The sequence below is a fragment of the Poecilia formosa genome, unplaced genomic scaffold (assembly GCF_000485575.1).
Source record: "Poecilia formosa unplaced genomic scaffold, Poecilia_formosa-5.1.2 Scaffold98, whole genome shotgun sequence".
Lineage (NCBI taxonomy): Eukaryota > Metazoa > Chordata > Actinopteri > Cyprinodontiformes > Poeciliidae > Poecilia > Poecilia formosa.
In genome coordinates this window covers 248,546-271,505 of record NW_006800037.1, presented here as the reverse complement: position 1 = coordinate 271,505, position 22,960 = coordinate 248,546, and the positions used below count along the sequence as shown (strand labels likewise).

Sequence of the window (22,960 nt, the reverse complement as noted above, 5' to 3'; positions counted from 1 at the left end):
GAGACTCCTGTTTCAACTCAGACAGTAGACATAGTGAGGGCTTTTTTTATACGCCAACTAAATTGTTACCAAGTAATTCTTAGAAGTAAGTAGTTAGTTAGTTGGTTAGTTAGTTAGGTGTCTATTTGTGTAACTGGCTGACCTATTCATTGACAAACATAACAATGCAATTGGTCCAATAATTATGCAGTAGTAAAATTTAACTTCTGCAAAGAAAGAAAAATCAATCTTTTCTTATTTTTATATGGACATACTCTCACATCTTGACCTTGTGATGCCTTGCTAACATGGTTTTGTACGGAGAGTTGTAAATGCAGAAGTCCATATCGTCTTTCAACCCCCTGATAACCTGCCACTGAGTTGTATGTTACCGATACCTTTGTGTTGCAAGCCTCCAGGAAATTTGTTGCAGGATGTTGGAAATGAGATTCTGATCAACTGTGTAATGTCAATAAAACCAATGTTGGTCAGCTGTTATTGGATAAGGTATCATGGTTTCGGGGCTAGTGACAATGGAGATCAGTAAGTGGAGCAGTGAGCACAACAAATGTGGAGTCAATCAGAACCGTTTGATCTATTCCCAAAACACCTTCTACTCCGTAGATTAATAAAGCAAACATGAACAGGAACAAGTGGATTTCATTAGAGGATAATTGTTCTGCTTCTTTGATTTTGCCCAACTGCATTTCAGAAGTGCTTCTTAATGGTGATGGATTTCTTGTTGAAAGGGTCAAGGGTTAATCACCACTTCAAAGTTCTTCAAAGACCTAAAATCACATCTGGAATTTGAGCATCTTGAAAGTATACGTTGTTCCTTTAGAAATCTTCACCTCAATTTACTGAGGCTTTTGAGAATCTATTTTCAGCTAAAATAGACCGTGGATCATTTTGGTTGGGCTGATCAATATGAACTAGTCTAAATGCTGTTCAATAGCTACAAAAGACAATTTCTGTTTATTCTGGCAAAGAACGCACAAACCACCTTGTGACGAAATCTATACAACTCAATTTTTTTATGTTCTTGTCTCAATTCCTTGACAAATGTTATTGAATTTACAATCTAATGCTTAGTTGCTGAGTGGTAAGTCTTTGAAGGAAGAAAATAGAGAGTGGAGGCAGAAGGGAACGTTCATTATACTCTACGGGATTGAGGCTTTTCCTCTTATTCACTAATCTTCAGTCACCAGTTCACCAGAACAATTCTGCTCACAATCAGCTGGTCCACTGAAGCAGACTTATCAGTAAAGCAGTAACAGATGAAAACCTTTAGGCAAAAAGTTGGCAGAGGAAAGGAGTGTGGGAGCACTGGCACCGATCATATGAAGCTGAACTGCTTAGTCCATCACATACAGAGACCTCAGACATTTAGTGTCGTCACGAACAAAAATGTAAAAATAAATGTCTCTTTTACTACTGTGACATTATATTTAGAAAAGAACATTTTTAATTGAAGTCAAAGAGAAGAATAAAGTTTAGTCTTAATCAAACAAAACTTTAGTCAGTAAAAATCATTTTCTTTGCTAACTGCCTCAAAAATGGCTTCTTCCTCTCTGAGTGGCCTTTTAGTTCTTGTTGGTTCAGTAGTCGTTTCAATATTAATAATGGTACTCTCTTACCATTTAATCCAGCATCTTCCCAAGGTCTAATAATTAATCATTTTGGGTGTCCTAGCAGACCTAAAATAGGAAAGGCTTCATCTTAAAATAGTTAGGCACAGTGACTTGGATAAGTAACTTTAGGCTGATTACTGGTTTGAAAATAATGAGTTAGATTAAACTGGTCATATTGGCGTAATGTGTTACTGGTATAGACACCAGACCAAAATATATAAAAATATATACACACAGCGCAACTATAGAGATGTCTCACAAAACGTGAGCACACAAATCACATGCATCAGAATATATGATTTAAAAATGAGATAAAATAGAAAACGTATGAAGAATATCAAATGTCACATTTAGGCTTTAAACCTTTCAAGGTAAGGTGTTTAACATAGAAATCCAGAAAGATTCACATCCAACCAGTAAGACATTTAAATCATCCCATCTCTAAAGATGAAAACGTCTTTTCCAATGCATGTGTAAAGCTTCATAAGTCTGGAAATGGCTACAAAAAATAGTTGTCACCTAAACTTAGCCATGTATACAGTGAAAGCAATAACTTTAAACCATTCAAAAGTGCAACTGTGCCCAACGAGGCTAGACAAGAACCCAGGTTTATCTCGCCATCATTCACTGTGAGGATCATGGTGTAAGAGGGAACATTTTCTTTAAAGGTCATTGAAAGGGAACTACAGCAAAAGTGTTGCTATTTGAGGACGCCAAGGCTCAGTGTTTGGGGGGGGTTTACACCAGAAATGCAGACAAATTGTGAAGAGTCCTGTGTGTTAGAAACCTGAAGGAGACACACAAATTAGATTTAGACAGCCCTCCTCATGCTGTTCCCCTCATTCTGCCAAGTCTAGCCTCCTGGTCTGGTTTTATAACCTGGGAAATGAACCTGTAAAACACAGTCACAACTGCACCGTTTCAGTGAATGTTATCAGTTTTCTTTTTCCAGAAGTCTGGTAGGAGCATTTGGAAAAATTAAACTGAACAAATAATGAATACTGTAATGAGTTGAAAGATAAAAAAAAAAAATCCCTCTGAATGAAAGGCATAAGCTGATAGTCTTCTTCTGTCCTCAGTCAGGGCAATCACTGCAGCTTTTCTGTGAGTTAACACCATCCCAGTGTTTTCAATGCTCCATGAGTTAACACCATCCCAGTGCATGTTGGAAACGGTTGTAATTAATGCAGTACTTGCTACAGCGTGTCCTCATTCGTTTTCCATAACCCCAGTTTTCAAGCATATATTTAAATATTTTATTTGTTGACATGAAATGAGCTCCCTGCTATGAAGTTGTGGTGCATCTGCAGAAAAAGAGATCCTACGAATGAAAATGAGATTTAATCTCCAGGTGGGTGAGGCTGTGGAAATAAGATCACTCAATGTGTAAAGACTGCCCTCTATAGGTCTTACACATCAACTGAATTCAGCTTGGACTGGACATATTCTCATGTCTGACTTTTCAGAGTGCTTCTGTTCATTTGTCCTCTTTTTGCTGCCTTCAACCTTGATAATCAAAGAGCTCTTCTGTGTTCTTGACCTAAACTGCAATGTTGCAGGTTGTTGAAGTCATTAAGGCCACATGTTGGCCATTTTACAACTCAGACATCATGTGAGACGGAGCATGTCATAAATCAAGGCGCCAGTGGCGATAGAGATGACTGTTTTGTATTGTGTGTGGATTTTAGTGTTACAGCAATGATCTCCCAGCTTAACTCAGATGACCTTTTTCACTCACAAACATTAACCGTTCACAAAGTAAACTCCATTATCAGTTGGATGCAGTCTGACTGCTAGTCCTGACCTGAAAGACTCCTTCATATAAAGGTCTTTACATTTCCCAATCCACTGAGTTGTAAATTGTGTTGGTGTGTTATATCCTAAGGGGGAATTCGTTTTTTTTTTTTTTTTTTTTTCTTTTGTCTGAGAGTTGCTCAGTGTGATGTGTTTGGGGAGTTTATCCAGACACTTAGGCATTGTGTTAAACAGGGATTTTGTTGTCAGTCTTGTTTTTTTTTCTTCATTGAGCCAAAAAAGGTTGGCTTGGGGTATCCGCAAGTGCTCTCATTTTCTTTACTTCAGACCATAATGGAAACAATCTCAACAGTGTCGAAGAGCAAGTATTGAGCTGTGATGCTTTCAGTTAACAAAGAGCTTAAGTATTCAAGTCACTGCTGCACACCACAGTGCAAGGAGAGCTCCACCGTGTTTTAACGTGGGTCTTGTGTGTATGCAATGTGTGTACACGCTATCAAAAGTACAAAGGACTGCTAGGGCTATATCTCTGCCAGAGCCAGGACCAAGTATTTGTTTTGTAAGCCAAAAGTAGGTCTCTTGTCTTTTCCCTCAAATCTCAAGTCAAGTCCTAAGACAATGGCACACAAGTATTAAGTCAAACCCAAACTCTAAACTTCAAATTTCAATAAGTTATTTGACCTGATATGTAATATTGTTTGGAGTCTATAAATTGCTTTTAAAAAATACATTTTGTTATTTCCTTTTAAAAGCAGTGAAAATAAAGTGCTTTTGACATGTAATTTCTTTTTTACTTTTTTGCTGGTTGATGTTGTTTGCCACATCAACCAGCATCAGGTCATGACTTTCAAAATGTCAGAAAATTAGTGCTGATGTTGCTTTTCACAATAAATATAAACCGAAACAAACTGAACGGTCAGTAAATTGAGAAATAGTGAGCAGCAAAAACAAAACAAAAAAACTGGCTCTTTAAACAAAACAGAAATTGTGCTTGCATTAAACTACAATGGTACACACCTGGCTTTACAATAATGCATGCATTATTGGATCATTGAAATAAGGAATCAAGTAATTTATGCAAGTCAAATTCCAGAATTACATCTAATTGAGATGCTACAACTTGACAGACTATCAAGTTTACAACAAATATTGTCTCTAGGTACCTTACAAAACAGTTTTAAAAAGCATCTAACGTGATGTTTTAGTGTAGTATTACACACGCAATCAGAAGTTACAGGAAGTACCATGTGTGTAGTGCGTGTCATATCCGTGCTGTGATTTAATTGGCTGAAAGTTGCTAAAACATTTGAAGGCCCCGCCCCCGTCCAGCATTAACTAGTTGCTCAACACTTCAGTAGAAAGACTGATAAAAGTTGGGTCCATTCATTGAACAGCATTGACGTCGCAGGTCACTACAGGCCAGAGAGGAACCGGTCCGTCAGTGAGGTCAGTGTTTTTATTTCACTGTTTCGTTGTTTTAAAAGCTCCTCCAGAAACCTCAAATGCCCAGCTGCTGCTAAGCTAGCTATAATAACGCCAGCTTGTGTGACAAACAGGGCGTTGCTGTCATTTTCAGCCCGCCGATATTATGTGTTTTTTTTCAATTAATATTCCCTAACATATGTTCAGCTTTGGGTTTATGTCTAAAACGCTGATTTCAACATGTTAGCCACATTACCAATTCTATGTACTCATCTGGGTTAAAGTTCGTTAGCCACAAAGTGAAAGGCGTGACAGTGAAACGCCAATAATAAGATAATCTTAGGTGCTTATTGTCTGTATTATTATTGACATTTAAAAAGATTATGTTAATATTGTTGTAGACAGGAATGTGGCAGTGTTATTTTTTTTTTAAGCAAAGAAATCTCAGTTTTTTAACAAATTGGTTTTATTTTATCCAGAAACATCTTAGCTTCAAATACATACTTAATTTTTTTACGGCAATCAAAAGTGAATGCCATGACTTTGGTAGAATATGGATTTCTACAGTGTAGTTTTTTTGTTTTGTTTTTGTTTTGATAAAGAAGCACCATTCAGGCTTTTACAGACTAAAAGCACTTTGAAATGCCTTGCTGTTGAAATGTGCTATACAAATAAAATTTGATTGATAATAATAATGTCCAGTTCTGCTTGAGGTTTGATCTGTTATTTCCAATTGACTTCCTGAAAGTTACACAAACTAATTTGTGGAGATGTTGTTTTAATTCTACAAGTAAATGTAACCAAGAAAGTGCTACGTGTTCTTCGATGGGGGTGGAAGTTTTAAAGAAACGCAAATGACTCCAATGATCCCAAATGATTGGTTTATAAACTTTTCACAATTTTTAAAATTAGTGGTGTCAAATCTCTTTCCTGATATGTCACAAAGCCAAACAAAAAGTTAGGAGTAGACATTTATCATATGATTCATCATCATCATCATCATATGAGAATAAAAAACATCCTTTGAGTTTGTGATGCTGTGATAACAATAACACCTTTATGGTATTTGCTTTTGAAAGACTTTCAAAATATGATTAAGCACAATTATGCCGTTTTAACGGCACAGCTTTGCTACTTGGTGATATAAGTGTAGCAAATGGGGCTTATGATGAAGATGAAATTGTATTTCTTTTAGGGAGGGTCTGACTCTGTACATAGATTTATAGCACAAATATTCTTGGTCACTACTTTTATTGTACTCTCAATAAATGCCACAAAATATTGTAATTTTTCGAGTCCTTATCACCTGTCAGAGTTGCCTCCAAATGCTATTTGGAATGACGTTCAACCTGACTAAAAGTTTAATGATTTACTAATTAATGTTCTTGCTGATCAAGCTAAATATGGTTAACATAAGATAATAATGCATTTCTCTATATTTGGCACCAAAACTGTAGAAGTACGTTCACTGAAGGTTATTGAATAATACTGTGTGTAAAATATTTTATTATTTTTAAAGTTTCTTTTTTTTGTTGTTTTTCTTTGCATTGCCCATCACTCAGTTCTCTACACTAGACAGACTTGTTGGATTTTTCAGTTTGGGGGAAAAAAACTTATTCTCCCTTCTTGAATCCCAACTTTTGGGGGATCTTTTTTTTCTAATGAAGTGAAAATTTAGACTTAATTTCTAACAGCTCAGACTGTGCCTATTACTAAGAACGTATATCTTTCTATAAATCTTTTTTTTTTTTTGACAGGATACAGAAAAACCTGTTAACAGAGTTGGAGAATCACAGCTCTAACTAGCAAACTCGGTCTGTGTCTTTATGTTTTATATCCATGATAAGACCTAGTGAATCAAATACCCTAATAGAGCTCATAATCAGTGCTGGCCCTAATATCAAAGGTCGTGTTGAGTTGTGGGTTCAAACAGAGTCTAGCATTCTTTTCCCGACAGATTATTTGTGAGCTCTGTGAGGATTTTTAACATTCACTAGGTAGAGTGTTTGGCAGGATTCCTGCGAGTGTTTCATGGGAATCTGTTGTCGGCGGGCTGATTATTTATGAACAACTGACAACTTTTTTTCTCCTGGACGTCTCTCGTATCTCAAGAATATTTATCTCAGGTTTATCTTGTGCTTGACTTCAGCGCTGATAAAGTCAGACTTTGGTTTAGAATAAAGGCAGTGAAGATGTCACCGGCTGACACTTGGAAGAAGACCTGTTGCTCAACCAAGCTGTTGCAATAAAATGTAATCTTCCTTTGCTCTGAGCTCACAGAGGCTGTTGGAACGCAACAGTTTTGTGAAAACATCAGAGGGAATATTTCATTCCCTTTGACATCTCAAATATGTGAAATGATTAAACAGCATCTCTTTATTAAAATCGGCTAGAGCTTCTTGCAGCACAATTTGCCTTCTCCTCGAGCAGTTCCTCTTGTCAGGTGGATGTAACGGGTCTTCGAGAGCATTTTCTTCTGGCTGATTACATGTTGCAGCTGGTCGGCCCACTCTTTCTGCTCAAACTCATGTCCTTCTGTGACTTATTTGTCAAAAACATCAGGCCAAGCCTGTCGAGCAGCTGTTAGCTGTGTCCCAAGACAGGTGAAGACAGGTGGAGTCCATTTATGTCTCTATGTGCCATCTGGTAGAGCAAAAATCAGATGTCATCCACATGTTCAGGGCACCAGAGAGACATAAGGTTGTTGCAGTAGANACAAAACTAAATTGCCACCTCCTCCTCCTAAGAGCAAAGCATCCTCCTTTGACAGAGAGAGACGAGGCACAGGCCTCTTTTGGCTGCCAGCTTGATGAGAGACGCAAGTTCTAAAAGACAGGGAGACTCCTGTTTCAACTCAGACAGTAGACATAGTGAGGGCTTTTTTTATACGCCAACTAAATTGTTACCAAGTAATTCTTAGAAGTAAGTAGTTAGTTAGTTGGTTAGTTAGTTAGGTGTCTATTTGTGTAACTGGCTGACCTATTCATTGACAAACATAACAATGCAATTGGTCCAATAATTATGCAGTAGTAAAATTTAACTTCTGCAAAGAAAGAAAAATCAATCTTTTCTTATTTTTATATGGACATACTCTCACATCTTGACCTTGTGATGCCTTGCTAACATGGTTTTGTACGGAGAGTTGTAAATGCAGAAGTCCATATCGTCTTTCAACCCCCTGATAACCTGCCACTGAGTTGTATGTTACCGATACCTTTGTGTTGCAAGCCTCCAGGAAATTTGTTGCAGGATGTTGGAAATGAGATTCTGATCAACTGTGTAATGTCAATGAAACCAATGTTGGTCAGCTGTTATTGGATAAGGTATCATGGTTTCGGGGCTAGTGACAATGGAGATCAGTAAGTGGAGCAGTGAGCACAACAAATGTGGAGTCAATCAGAACCGTTTGATCTATTCCCAAAACACCTTCTACTCCGTAGATTAATAAAGCAAACATGAACAGGAACAAGTGGATTTCATTAGAGGATAATTGTTCTGCTTCTTTGATTTTGCCCAACTGCATTTCAGAAGTGCTTCTTAATGGTGATGGATTTCTTGTTGAAAGGGTTAAGGGTTAATCACCACTTCAAAGTTCTTCAAAGACCTAAAATCACATCTGGAATTTGAGCATCTTGAAAGTATACGTTGTTCCTTTAGAAATCTTCACCTCAATTTACTGAGGCTTTTGAGAATCTATTTTCAGCTAAAATAGACCGTGGATCATTTTGGTTGGGCTGATCAATATGAACTAGTCTAAATGCTGTTCAATAGCTACAAAAGACAATTTCTGTTTATTCTGGCAAAGAACGCACAAACCACCTTGTGACGAAATCTATACAACTCAATTTTTTTATGTTCTTGTCTCAATTCCTTGACAAATGTTATTGAATTTACAATCTAATGCTTTGTTGCTGAGTGGTAAGTCTTTGAAGGAAGAAAATAGAGAGTGGAGGCAGAAGGGAACGTTCATTATACTCTACGGGATTGAGGCTTTTCCTCTTATTCACTAATCTTCAGTCACCAGTTCACCAGAACAATTCTGCTCACAATCAGCTGGTCCACTGAAGCAGACTTATCAGTAAAGCAGTAACAGATGAAAACCTTTAGGCAAAAAGTTGGCAGAGGAAAGGAGTGTGGGAGCACTGGCACCGATCATATGAAGCTGAACTGCTTAGTCCATCACATACAGAGACCTCAGACATTTAGTGTCGTCACGAACAAAAATGTAAAAATAAATGTCTCTTTTACTACTGTGACATTATATTTAGAAAAGAACATTTTTAATTGAAGTCAAAGAGAAGAATAAAGTTTAGTCTTAATCAAACAAAACTTTAGTCAGTAAAAATCATTTTCTTTGCTAACTGCCTCAAAAATGGCTTCTTCCTCTCTGAGTGGCCTTTTAGTTCTTGTTGGTTCAGTAGTCGTTTCAATATTAATAATGGTACTCTCTTACCATTTAATCCAGCATCTTCCCAAGGTCTAATAATTAATCATTTTGGGTGTCCTAGCAGACCTAAAATAGGAAAGGCTTCATCTTAAAATAGTTAGGCACAGTGACTTGGATAAGTAACTTTAGGCTGATTACTGGTTTGAAAATAATGAGTTAGATTAAACTGGTCATATTGGCGTAATGTGTTACTGGTATAGACACCAGACCAAAATATATAAAAATATATACACACAGCGCAACTATAGAGATGTCTCACAAAACGTGAGCACACAAATCACATGCATCAGAATATATGATTTAAAAATGAGATAAAATAGAAAACGTATGAAGAATATCAAATGTCACATTTAGGCTTTAAACCTTTCAAGGTAAGGTGTTTAACATAGAAATCCAGAAAGATTCACATCCAACCAGTAAGACATTTAAATCATCCCATCTCTAAAGATGAAAACGTCTTTTCCAATGCATGTGTAAAGCTTCATAAGTCTGGAAATGGCTACAAAAAATAGTTGTCACCTAAACTTAGCCATGTATACAGTGAAAGCAATAACTTTAAACCATTCAAAAGTGCAACTGTGCCCAACGAGGCTAGACAAGAACCCAGGTTTATCTCGCCATCATTCACTGTGAGGATCATGGTGTAAGAGGGAACATTTTCTTTAAAGGTCATTGAAAGGGAACTACAGCAAAAGTGTTGCTATTTGAGGACGCCAAGGCTCAGTGTTTGGGGGGGGTTTACACCAGAAATGCAGACAAATTGTGAAGAGTCCTGTGTGTTAGAAACCTGAAGGAGACACACAAATTAGATTTAGACAGCCCTCCTCATGCTGTTCCCCTCATTCTGCCAAGTCTAGCCTCCTGGTCTGGTTTTATAACCTGGGAAATGAACCTGTAAAACACAGTCACAACTGCACCGTTTCAGTGAATGTTATCAGTTTTCTTTTTCCAGAAGTCTGGTAGGAGCATTTGGAAAAATTAAACTGAACAAATAATGAATACTGTAATGAGTTGAAAGATAAAAAAAAAAAATCCCTCTGAATGAAAGGCATAAGCTGATAGTCTTCTTCTGTCCTCAGTCAGGGCAATCACTGCAGCTTTTCTGTGAGTTAACACCATCCCAGTGTTTTCAATGCTCCATGAGTTAACACCATCCCAGTGCATGTTGGAAACGGTTGTAATTAATGCAGTACTTGCTACAGCGTGTCCTCATTCGTTTTCCATAACCCCAGTTTTCAAGCATATATTTAAATATTTTATTTGTTGACATGAAATGAGCTCCCTGCTATGAAGTTGTGGTGCATCTGCAGAAAAAGAGATCCTACGAATGAAAATGAGATTTAATCTCCAGGTGGGTGAGGCTGTGGAAATAAGATCACTCAATGTGTAAAGACTGCCCTCTATAGGTCTTACACATCAACTGAATTCAGCTTGGACTGGACATATTCTCATGTCTGACTTTTCAGAGTGCTTCTGTTCATTTGTCCTCTTTTTGCTGCCTTCAACCTTGATAATCAAAGAGCTCTTCTGTGTTCTTGACCTAAACTGCAATGTTGCAGGTTGTTGAAGTCATTAAGGCCACATGTTGGCCATTTTACAACTCAGACATCATGTGAGACGGAGCATGTCATAAATCAAGGCGCCAGTGGCGATAGAGATGACTGTTTTGTATTGTGTGTGGATTTTAGTGTTACAGCAATGATCTCCCAGCTTAACTCAGATGACCTTTTTCACTCACAAACATTAACCGTTCACAAAGTAAACTCCATTATCAGTTGGATGCAGTCTGACTGCTAGTCCTGACCTGAAAGACTCCTTCATATAAAGGTCTTTACATTTCCCAATCCACTGAGTTGTAAATTGTGTTGGTGTGTTATATCCTAAGGGGGAATTCGTTTTTTTTTTTTTTTTTTTTTCTTTTGTCTGAGAGTTGCTCAGTGTGATGTGTTTGGGGAGTTTATCCAGACACTTAGGCATTGTGTTAAACAGGGATTTTGTTGTCAGTCTTGTTTTTTTTTCTTCATTGAGCCAAAAAAGGTTGGCTTGGGGTATCCGCAAGTGCTCTCATTTTCTTTACTTCAGACCATAATGGAAACAATCTCAACAGTGTCGAAGAGCAAGTATTGAGCTGTGATGCTTTCAGTTAACAAAGAGCTTAAGTATTCAAGTCACTGCTGCACACCACAGTGCAAGGAGAGCTCCACCGTGTTTTAACGTGGGTCTTGTGTGTATGCAATGTGTGTACACGCTATCAAAAGTACAAAGGACTGCTAGGGCTATATCTCTGCCAGAGCCAGGACCAAGTATTTGTTTTGTAAGCCAAAAGTAGGTCTCTTGTCTTTTCCCTCAAATCTCAAGTCAAGTCCTAAGACAATGGCACACAAGTATTAAGTCAAACCCAAACTCTAAACTTCAAATTTCAATAAGTTATTTGACCTGATATGTAATATTGTTTGGAGTCTATAAATTGCTTTTAAAAAATACATTTTGTTATTTCCTTTTAAAAGCAGTGAAAATAAAGTGCTTTTGACATGTAATTTCTTTTTTACTTTTTTGCTGGTTGATGTTGTTTGCCACATCAACCAGCATCAGGTCATGACTTTCAAAATGTCAGAAAATTAGTGCTGATGTTGCTTTTCACAATAAATATAAACCGAAACAAACTGAACGGTCAGTAAATTGAGAAATAGTGAGCAGCAAAAACAAAACAAAAAAACTGGCTCTTTAAACAAAACAGAAATTGTGCTTGCATTAAACTACAATGGTACACACCTGGCTTTACAATAATGCATGCATTATTGGATCATTGAAATAAGGAATCAAGTAATTTATGCAAGTCAAATTCCAGAATTACATCTAATTGAGATGCTACAACTTGACAGACTATCAAGTTTACAACAAATATTGTCTCTAGGTACCTTACAAAACAGTTTTAAAAAGCATCTAACGTGATGTTTTAGTGTAGTATTACACACGCAATCAGAAGTTACAGGAAGTACCATGTGTGTAGTGCGTGTCATATCCGTGCTGTGATTTAATTGGCTGAAAGTTGCTAAAACATTTGAAGGCCCCGCCCCCGTCCAGCATTAACTAGTTGCTCAACACTTCAGTAGAAAGACTGATAAAAGTTGGGTCCATTCATTGAACAGCATTGACGTCGCAGGTCACTACAGGCCAGAGAGGAACCGGTCCGTCAGTGAGGTCAGTGTTTTTATTTCACTGTTTCGTTGTTTTAAAAGCTCCTCCAGAAACCTCAAATGCCCAGCTGCTGCTAAGCTAGCTATAATAACGCCAGCTTGTGTGACAAACAGGGCGTTGCTGTCATTTTCAGCCCGCCGATATTATGTGTTTTTTTTCAATTAATATTCCCTAACATATGTTCAGCTTTGGGTTTATGTCTAAAACGCTGATTTCAACATGTTAGCCACATTACCAATTCTATGTACTCATCTGGGTTAAAGTTCGTTAGCCACAAAGTGAAAGGCGTGACAGTGAAACGCCAATAATAAGATAATCTTAGGTGCTTATTGTCTGTATTATTATTGACATTTAAAAAGATTATGTTAATATTGTTGTAGACAGGAATGTGGCAGTGTTATTTTTTTTTTAAGCAAAGAAATCTCAGTTTTTTAACAAATTGGTTTTATTTTATCCAGAAACATCTTAGCTTCAAATACATACTTAATTTTTTTACGGCAATCAAAAGTGAATGCCATGACTTTGGTAGAATATGGATTTCTACAGTGTAGTTTTTTTGTTTTGTTTTTGTTTTGATAAAGAAGCACCATTCAGGCTTTTACAGACTAAAAGCACTTTGAAATGCCTTGCTGTTGAAATGTGCTATACAAATAAAATTTGATTGATAATAATAATGTCCAGTTCTGCTTGAGGTTTGATCTGTTATTTCCAATTGACTTCCTGAAAGTTACACAAACTAATTTGTGGAGATGTTGTTTTAATTCTACAAGTAAATGTAACCAAGAAAGTGCTACATGTTCTTCGATGCGGGTGGAAGTTTTAAAGAAACGCAAATGACTCCAATGATCCCAAATGATTGGTTTATAAACTTTTCACAATTTTTAAAATTAGTGGTGTCAAATCTCTTTCCTGATATGTCACAAAGCCAAACAAAAAGTTAGGAGTAGACATTTATCATATGATTCATCATCATCATCATCATATGAGAATAAAAAACATCCTTTGAGTTTGTGATGCTGTGATAACAATAACACCTTTATGGTATTTGCTTTTGAAAGACTTTCAAAATATGATTAAGCACAATTATGCCGTTTTAACGGCACAGCTTTGCTACTTGGTGATATAAGTGTAGCAAATGGGGCTTATGATGAAGATGAAATTGTATTTCTTTTAGGGAGGGTCTGACTCTGTACATAGATTTATAGCACAAATATTCTTGGTCACTACTTTTATTGTACTCTCAATAAATGCCACAAAATATTGTAATTTTTCGAGTCCTTATCACCTGTCAGAGTTGCCTCCAAATGCTATTTGGAATGACGTTCAACCTGACTAAAAGTTTAATGATTTACTAATTAATGTTCTTGCTGATCAAGCTAAATATGGTTAATATAAGCTAATAATGCATTTCTCTATATTTGGCACCAAAACTGTAGAAGTACGTTCACTGAAGGTTATTGAATAATACTGTGTGTAAAATATTTTATTATTTTTAAAGTTTCTTTTTTTTGTTGTTTTTCTTTGCATTGCCCATCACTCAGTTCTCTACACTAGACAGACTTGTTGGATTTTTCAGTTTGGGGGAAAAAAACTTATTCTCCCTTCTTGAATCCCAACTTTTGGGGGATCTTTTTTTTCTAATGAAGTGAAAATTTAGACTTAATTTCTAACAGCTCAGACTGTGCCTATTACTAAGAACGTATATCTTTCTATAAATCTTTTTTTTTTTTTGACAGGATACAGAAAAACCTGTTAACAGAGTTGGAGAATCACAGCTCTAACTAGCAAACTCGGTCTGTGTCTTTATGTTTTATATCCATGATAAGACCTAGTGAATCAAATACCCTAATAGAGCTCATAATCAGTGCTGGCCCTAATATCAAAGGTCGTGTTGAGTTGTGGGTTCAAACAGAGTCTAGCATTCTTTTCCCGACAGATTATTTGTGAGCTCTGTGAGGATTTTTAACATTCACTAGGTAGAGTGTTTGGCAGGATTCCTGCGAGTGTTTCATGGGAATCTGTTGTCGGCGGGCTGATTATTTATGAACAACTGACAACTTTTTTTCTCCTGGACGTCTCTCGTATCTCAAGAATATTTATCTCAGGTTTATCTTGTGCTTGACTTCAGCGCTGATAAAGTCAGACTTTGGTTTAGAATAAAGGCAGTGAAGATGTCACCGGCTGACACTTGGAAGAAGGCCTGTTGCTCAACCAAGCTGTTGCAATAAAATGTAATCTTCCTTTGCTCTGAGCTCACAGAGGCTGTTGGAACGCTACAGTTTTGTGAAAACATCAGAGGGAATATTTCATTCCCTTTGACATCTCAAATATGTGAAATGATTAAACAGCATCTCTTTATTAAAATCGGCTAGAGCTTCTTGCAGCACAATTTGCCTTCTCCTCGAGCAGTTCCTCTTGTCAGGTGGATGTAACGGGTCTACGAGAGCATTTTCTTCTGGCTGATTACATGTTGCAGCTGGTCGGCCCACTCTTTCTGCTCAAACTCATGTCCTTCTGTGACTTATTTGTCAAAAACATCAGGCCAAGCCTGTCGAGCAGCTGTTAGCTGTGTCCCAAGACAGGTGAAGACAGGTGGAGTCCATTTATGTCTCTATGTGCCATCTGGTAGAGCAAAAATCAGATGTCATCCACATGTTCAGGGCACCAGAGAGACATAAGGTTGTTGCAGTAGACTCTCTCCTCTTTCTTTCCCTTTTTTTTTTTTTTGCTGTGCCCTAATGCTAGGCAGAGATGAGAAAAGAGGAAATTAATCAATAGAAGGAATTGCCTGCTGAGGTTGGTCATGCGATTAGGCAAATTTTCTTTCTGGTCGTAGTTCGACAGAAACGCTGAAGTGATTCAACACCCGACTGCCTGGCGGTGAGTCATATCAAAATTCAACCAGAAACTGCCTGCTCTCTGACGTGTCACCTCACACGCTCAGATGCAGACAAATGCATTTGGCACCACTGGTTAAGATGGATAGATGCCTCACATGCTACTGTCATTTTTTATTTCAGTAGAGTAACCTGATATGATCTTTTTCTCTGGTTAGCATCACTGATGAATGGTTTTCTTATGGCTACCCAAGACTTCAGTCCTGATACCTTGAGTTTCCCTTGTGTATGTTTAACGTGACTCTTGAATTCTACTGTTAATCCTCCAGTTTGATGTCACCAAATTTTGAAATGATCACCAATTGTGATCATTCATTAGTTTTCAGCCGCATTTCTCCCTTGAAATTGATTGTTCCCCTCTTTCCTTCCGTTCTTTAATAATGCTTTGGACAGTTGTTAACCCAGTTTTCCTTTTGATATTTTCTTTGCTTGATGCATGCCAGTGATTTGACCCTTCTTACTAACGTCTTTTCCACAACCACAGGCTGTGTCTTTCGACACGCTTATTTAAGAAATGAGAAGCACCTCATTGCATCGGTTGGTGTTAAATAACTTGTTGCCAGCCGGAAGACGAACATTCATGCAGTAACTATCCAATATCTGTGCAAGAAAAATGGTGTAAGGAGGAGGAATGGTGACTGATTCCTCTCTTTGTATGTTTCTACCTTTATTTGAAATATTATGAAAGAAGGAGCAAGTGCTTTCTCATTAGCCAAAAAGGTTTTGCACAAGGTATTGACAGTTGGAGAACCAACAATTGTGACCCTGCTGATTTTTGTCAAGAACAGATGTTTCTCAATGTGGGATTTTTTCCCGCATAAATAAATGCAACATGTAGATCTTTAATATTGATTTAAAGTATCTAATGTGAGAGAGATCTATTTGAGAATAGTTGCAGTTTAAACTTAGTTTAAATTAAATTATTTAGTATACAAAGACAATGTTCTTTGTGCTTTTAAAATCAAATATGAAAATTTAAGTAATTAAGTTGAGTCAGAGGAAAGTGGATTTCCATCACCTTATATCTGCGCCAGCCGCCTTCGTTTAGACTTTTAACCTGAAACTGTTGTCAGCCACTAGGCGTCTGAGTCAGCGATTTTTTTTTTTGCTTGGAAATTGCTGCCACTCCTATCATTCCTGAAGGCTTGTTGACTTGTTGTTTGTCTGGGCAAAATGTGAGTAGATGCAGCCTCAGGCTTTACAATGGTGGAAACTGGTGGTGGTGTTTGATACGGGCGATTCTCGTGCTGTCGGTGAGCAGCATGAGAATTTTTTTTAAAAATGGCGTGTTGCATCTAAAATGACGACTTTTGTTGCCTGCTTGTAGAGTCAATAGGACTAGGGACTCCTTGTGTAGAAATGCTATAAGAAAATATTGCTTAAACCTGGCAGTGATGCTGATGCTGAAGGAATCCAATTCACATCTTCCGGTTTTGTGCTGAAGGGAAGTCGTGTTTTACTGTTTTATTTTAGTCTCTGGACTGCATTTGAGCAAATCTTGTTAAATCTAAAATACTGAAGCTGAATTGTATTTATGAAATCTCCAGTTTTATTTAAACAAAAAGCAAAATGTTTTTTTCTTTTTTCAAAAAGAAGTTGAACTACCTTAAATCAACAGATATAATGGATGGGTCACAACAAGACTGAACTATCTTTCTGGTCCTGGGAGCAGATTTGAAGATTAAAAAAAAAATGTTGGGCTTTTTTGCTTTTACTTTTTTCTCAAAGCATTTCTTCTTCCTGTTTAAATGACGTTTTTGACTTTAAGCATGCAAATCACATCCAGGAACATACCAATAATATTGATATTATTTGAAAAAAATGGAGCAAAGTCAATGGGAAAATAAAGTTAAATATTTTAAATATCAGAGGAATATGGAGGCTTGAAGTGTTTGTAGTGGTACTAGGCCCAGTTTTATTGTTTTAAACCAGTTTCATCCTTGTTGCATCATAGCGTTGACTAATGGATTTAACATGGCTGAGCTTTCTTTCTTCGTGCATTTAAACCATCTGACAGAACAGCTATTCCTGCTAGATAAAGTACATCAGCCACTTTAACAAAGACTTCCAGAGACGGAGCTGTGTTTCATCATGCACTCAGAGCAAAGTGAGGTGAATCTCAATTTCTAACTCTCTCTGTATTCTGTGTCAGAGATTGAACCCAGCAGTCACAATGGCAGACAGCGGGAAAACTAATGAGGCTGGAGCTGCAGCAACTGAACCAGCTAATGAAGAGCAGCAGGTGAGGAGCACAGAAACCCTCCGCCACACCTACTACAAATTATAACTTATTTTACGCTTGTAACATCTCCAGGTTCAAAAAAAGTTGGCGTAATAATGCAACTAAATGTAAATGAAAGCTTAAGAAATCCGATTTGTTTCAGAAAAAAGTGTATTTTCCCTTTTCTTTTTTTTTTTTTCTCGAAGCGACCCTAATTGTTACTTTCTGGTTCCAGAATGTTGTTGCAAGAGTGAGCCACTTGCCCCTGGTCAGCTCAGCCTGTGAGGCTGTTTCCAATGCCTACAGCAGCACCAAAGACAACGTGCCCTTGCTGAAGGGGGTGATGAATGTTGCAGAGAGTGGGGTCCGGACTCTCGGAGCAGCTGCCAGCACGGGGTCCAAACCTGTTTTGGGCATGATCGAACCACAACGTAAGGTTCTCCTCTCCACAAAGTGTGATGTAATGTGTATGCAATAAAAGTTCCTAAATGTTCTCTGAAATCTGCCATTAAGTTAAATGGGGACTATGGTTATGGGGAAAAAACAGTGTGAAATGAGCTTGAGTTTGGCCTGTTGCCTGAGAGTTTCGGGGTCATTTTTAAAATGAATTTCTGGAATCTGCTAAAAACAAACTTTGCACATACTGTATTTCACTGTACATTTCGTTGAAGCTCTTTGCTTCTGTTGTATTGTAAACAAAAATATGTATCTGTCCACCACATTAGTTGAGAGTCATTATTTTTATGCTGACTACAATAGTAGCTCTTATTATTTTTATATTTGAAGTAAGCTTCTATCCTGCATGTTGTTTCAGTTGCCACAGTGAATGAGTATGCCTTGAAAGGACTCGATAAGATGGAAGAGAAGCTGCCGATTCTTCACCAACCAGCTGACAAGGTCAAGAAGAACCTGTATAAATAACTTCCATACATCTCTTTTCTTCTCCTCTTCTAAGTAGATAATTTATAAACCAGTATATTGTCCCCTGAGAGGCTGGAGTGAAAACTGCATACTGGATCTTGAACTGCAGTTCCGTCAGGTTTTGGTCTGGACTTTGACTGGACCCTTGAAACACCATGACTGTTTCTTTTCAGCCATCCTGTTTTGCTAGTGTTCGTGGGGTCATTGTTCTGATGAGGATGTAGTCTCTGTCGAGCTTAATCTTGTTGACAAGATAGCCTTACGTTATATTATAGATCCTGTGGCTGTAAAATATGACAAAGCTACAACAGTTTAAAAAAAAAGAGCTGCATTTTTTTTTAAATAATCTTGTTTATCCAGTGTTTCATTAGTATTCACTAATGGCCTGTAATTTTGTTAAAATATCTTGAATATAATCTGAGCCCTAACTTAAAAAGCAGTGAATTTGGTTTAGTTTTTTTCTGTTTTGTTTAGATTTTTCTACTGGAGCTACATGCATTAAATTTTCATAATCTCTGACACCTTGTCTCTTCATTATTCCCCACAGGTGGTGTCAGACACCGTAGGTATGGTGTACCAGTCAGTGACGGGGGCCAAAGACGCGGTGCTGGGCGCTGTGATGAGTGGCGTCGAGCTGACCCGGGCGGCGGTCAGTGGTAGCATCAACACAGTCATGGGCACCAGGATGGGCCAGATGGTCAGCAGCGGGATGGGTCTGGCCCTCAGCCGATCTGAGGACTGGGTTGATCAGAACCTGCCACTTACTGAGAGGGAGCTGGGTCAGTACCAATGCTAAATGAGGAAATGATCGTGCCTCTGTTCAAAAACAGAACCACTGATGGCACATGTCCGCCCCTGCAGAGAAGGGTGGTCCGACGGTTTGATGATAATGACATCCTGATGTGATTAATAGGACTGTACACAGGACGGACGACGGGATTTTATTGCATTCAATTATGCTACGAGCTGATGTCATCAATGGTTAGGTGCTATTCATAGAGAGGAAGTCGGGGCATTGCTTTGAACTTGCCTTCTGTTCCTTTGGCTCACACAGTTCCTGTAATTTCCAGCACACGGTTTTGACACCTGCTACTGTGATGTCATACATTTGTGACAACTTGCAGTGCTCCAGGTTAGAAATGATGCTCATGGGGACATCGAGTGATTGTGCGCTGTGAAAATACACCCGGAAGCATGACGGCAGAAGAAAAGCACTCTGAAGTTTACCTTCAGTCAACATGGACAGGAATGTCAATAATTTGAACATTTCTTATTGGAGAGGTGGTAAAATGTAATTATTCAACAGACAATCTAAAAAAATGTTAAAGATATAAGTTTTAATTGAGATTTTTCTCTAATCCACAAAGGTTGAAATTAGATGTGCTTTAAAGCGCTTCAAATCAAACCTAACATGTAGTGACGTGGTAGACAATAAATTGTATTTGTTCCATTAAATAATTGCACCCTCAAACTATGGTGCAGAGGGTGCACCATAGTTTGAGGTGCACCCTCAAACTCAAAACACACTATATGTGTGTTTTCAAAATTAAGAAAACACACATAAAAGGTATATGTGTGTTTTCAAAATTAAGAATACAAAAAACTTGTGTGTGTATATATAGCAGACATAATGATATCCAGCTGCTGCCCCAAATATGAAGAGATTCTGAATATTGTGTGCAAGAAAAATGAGACCAAAAAGGTCTTTTAATATTGCCTGCATTAAATTCTGACTGTGGGGACATTAAATCTGAACTGTTAAACTTTTAACTCCATTAAAAATCAAATTAACAGCACTACCTTACATTTGCAACCATTAAATAAAGCATGTGACTAAGAGATTATTACGTTTCTCTTCCAGCTGCTGTGGCCGAACCTGCCAACGCTGAGGTGTCAACCACGTCAGCCAACCCCAGCTACTTTGTCCGTCTGGGTAAGCTCTCTGCCAAGGTGCAGGAGCGAGCTCTGGAGCAATCCCTGGGCCGCGCACGAAAGGCCAGGGATGCCACCTACGCTGCGGTGGCTCAGATTACCAGTACCCTGGACTTGGTGGAGAGCGCCCGTGCCAGTCTGGGGACAGCAGGCAGTCAAATAGCAGGAGCTCCAGAACAGCTGCTGCAGCACTGGGCCGAGTGGAAGAAGAAACGGGAGGGGGAGGGACTGACCGAGTCGGAACCAGATGGGTCCAAGGATGAAGCCGAGGTCAGGATTTAACCATTTTTGAGTTTAATTCATTGTTTGGTTTTGTAATCTCAATGTACTTCCTCAAATACCGACACCGACTTTATGTCCTAATCCTGAATTTGTATTTCAGAGTTTATAGCCTGATTTTAATTGACTGAAATGTTTATTTGGTCAGTTTTTTTTTTTCCAACTTTACTGTGACTTACATCTTATATTTCAATGGCTTTTTTTCATACTTACTTTTACTTTTTATATTTTAAATTAGTCTTTTACATTCAGATATTTTATTATCAACTTGTCTGAAACCCCTTTGCTCACTCTACCGCAGTAAACTCTGCAATAGAGCTGCGTACTGAAATGCGTTATTTTCACTCTGACAGCAGCTGGAATCACGCGCCCTTTCTATGGTACAAGGCCTGAGTGACCAACTGAGGGCATCATGCTCAAGCGTGGTTTCCAGTGCTCAGGGTCTGCCAGGAACAGTCCAGGAACAACTGACCAGTGCGCGGGTAGCCGCCGAAGAACTGCAGTCATCGCTCAGAAACGCCAGCGCTCTCACTCCCGTCCTGCTAGAGCGAAGCCGCCATCACCTAAAACAAGTACGAAATTTTCCATGCCGTTTCAAGCACCGTTTTTGTATGCGTCAGCATGGGAAGATATGTCTGACTTATTATTCAACTTTTTTCCTTACTTTGCATGAGTACAGGTCTTCTACTATCTCCACACACAGGCTTTTACGGGTATCTGTTAGAATATCATCAAAAAGGACTTTAGGAATTTCAGTTTAAAAAACAATCTAAATTTATTACACAGTTAAGATGGTCTCTTCTATTAATATTGGTGGTTATAACTTGTCAATTATGGCTTCTCAGGAAATTTTAATATTCCAATACAACAAGATATTTATTAACGTTCCAGTCATACCATATATATTTAAATAGTTTTATGTAATGAACCCACCTTGTGGAGAGCGTCAGTGACTGCCTTCTAGACAACTGACAAATGCCAAAACAGAACATTACATTTTTGAAGTCATAAAAAAACAAACAAACAAAGATCTTTCTAATATTCAGATAGTTTAAGTGTAATTAATATATATATTGATATAACTTTCACATTTGATCTGAATTGCTCAAACTAAATTTTTTGCTGCTGTTCTAATTTCTTGAGAGGCACCTTACACCCTAAAGGTGTATAAGACTTAGCATGTCACAGTTTTGTCTTTCTTGTGAGAAAGATTAGCCTGTAGCTGTAATTTAACTGCTGTTTGTGTGTACCTTTCGTAGGTTCAACACTCACTGGATGGAGTCATGGACTATTTGCTACACAACACGCCACTCAACTGGATCGTGGGACCTTTTGTTGCTCAGAAGACTGAGAGCGAACAAGGGGAAGTGCAAATGGAGTAGGCTAGCACGAACAACTTGCACTCAAGATTTTTTTGTTTTTTGTTTTTTTTGTCCTCACTTTTGTTTCTTTTTAACAAAAGCTTCCAGTATTTTGATGTTTTTTCAAGGAATATCCTCTCTAAAACACTGCATAATGTTCATTTAATCACATCTTTATGTCGATGCTTTTAAATGAAACTTAACTGACATTGCACTGATCACGCAGCATTTAACACGGTTGACATAAAAAGACGGTTTTCCTTTTGTCTTTTACATTTGCACGTTTTTTTTTTCTTTGTCGAGTATTAACCCATCCCTTTTAAGACGGGACATTTGTTGACATTCCAGTCATTCCAACAGTAGAACCAGGAACAAGATGGAAGAGGAGTTGAGAGCACAGTTTCACGAGTTTATAACATTCACAGTTGTTCCATGTGAATGAGCTGTCACTAAAAAGTATTCAATAAATCTTGAACAGAAGACTGTCTCTGTGTTTCTCTTTAGTATTTATTCTGATCTATTAGCTAATGGTGGAATTATTGGATAAGTGTTGTGCATTGCTGTTTCAAATCTTTGTTGAAGACCCTTCATAGAATGCTGTTGTATTTTAACTTTATTTCACCAAACATTTACAATTGTATTTATATCCTTGCATACACCAAATAAAGACGCACACCTTTAATTCTTGCTGTCTGAAGTTAAATCAGACCAAACATCTCTTGCTGTCAGTCAGAATGATCAAAATTATTTCTATTTGCTAAATTCCACAATAATGAAATAATGTCTTGGTGATCCATTTATTAAGTATCCAAAATCAGAAGTTTACATACATTTCCTCAGTATTACGCACAATTGTCCTTGAACTGTACGACTGTTGGAAATCTTTGCCCATTTGGAGGACCTGTTGAAGTTTAACT

At 37.8% G+C, this 22,960-nt stretch overlaps 1 protein-coding gene across 1 annotated transcript; it reads left to right on the top strand.

Annotated features, from left to right (window-relative positions):
- Nucleotides 1–12,287: 12,287 nt before the first annotated feature.
- On the top strand, nt 12,288–22,525 carry plin3 (perilipin 3). Its single transcript, XM_016674588.1, has 8 exons — nt 12,288–12,435; nt 17,484–17,571; nt 17,786–17,981; nt 18,365–18,447; nt 19,019–19,250; nt 20,333–20,673; nt 21,036–21,254; nt 21,942–22,525. Exons 2-8 carry the CDS (start codon nt 17,503–17,505, stop codon nt 22,062–22,064), a joined length of 1,263 nt encoding a protein of 420 aa, XP_016530074.1. The 5' UTR covers nt 12,288–12,435; nt 17,484–17,502; the 3' UTR covers nt 22,065–22,525.
- The last annotated feature ends 435 nt before the right edge of the window (nt 22,526–22,960 follow it).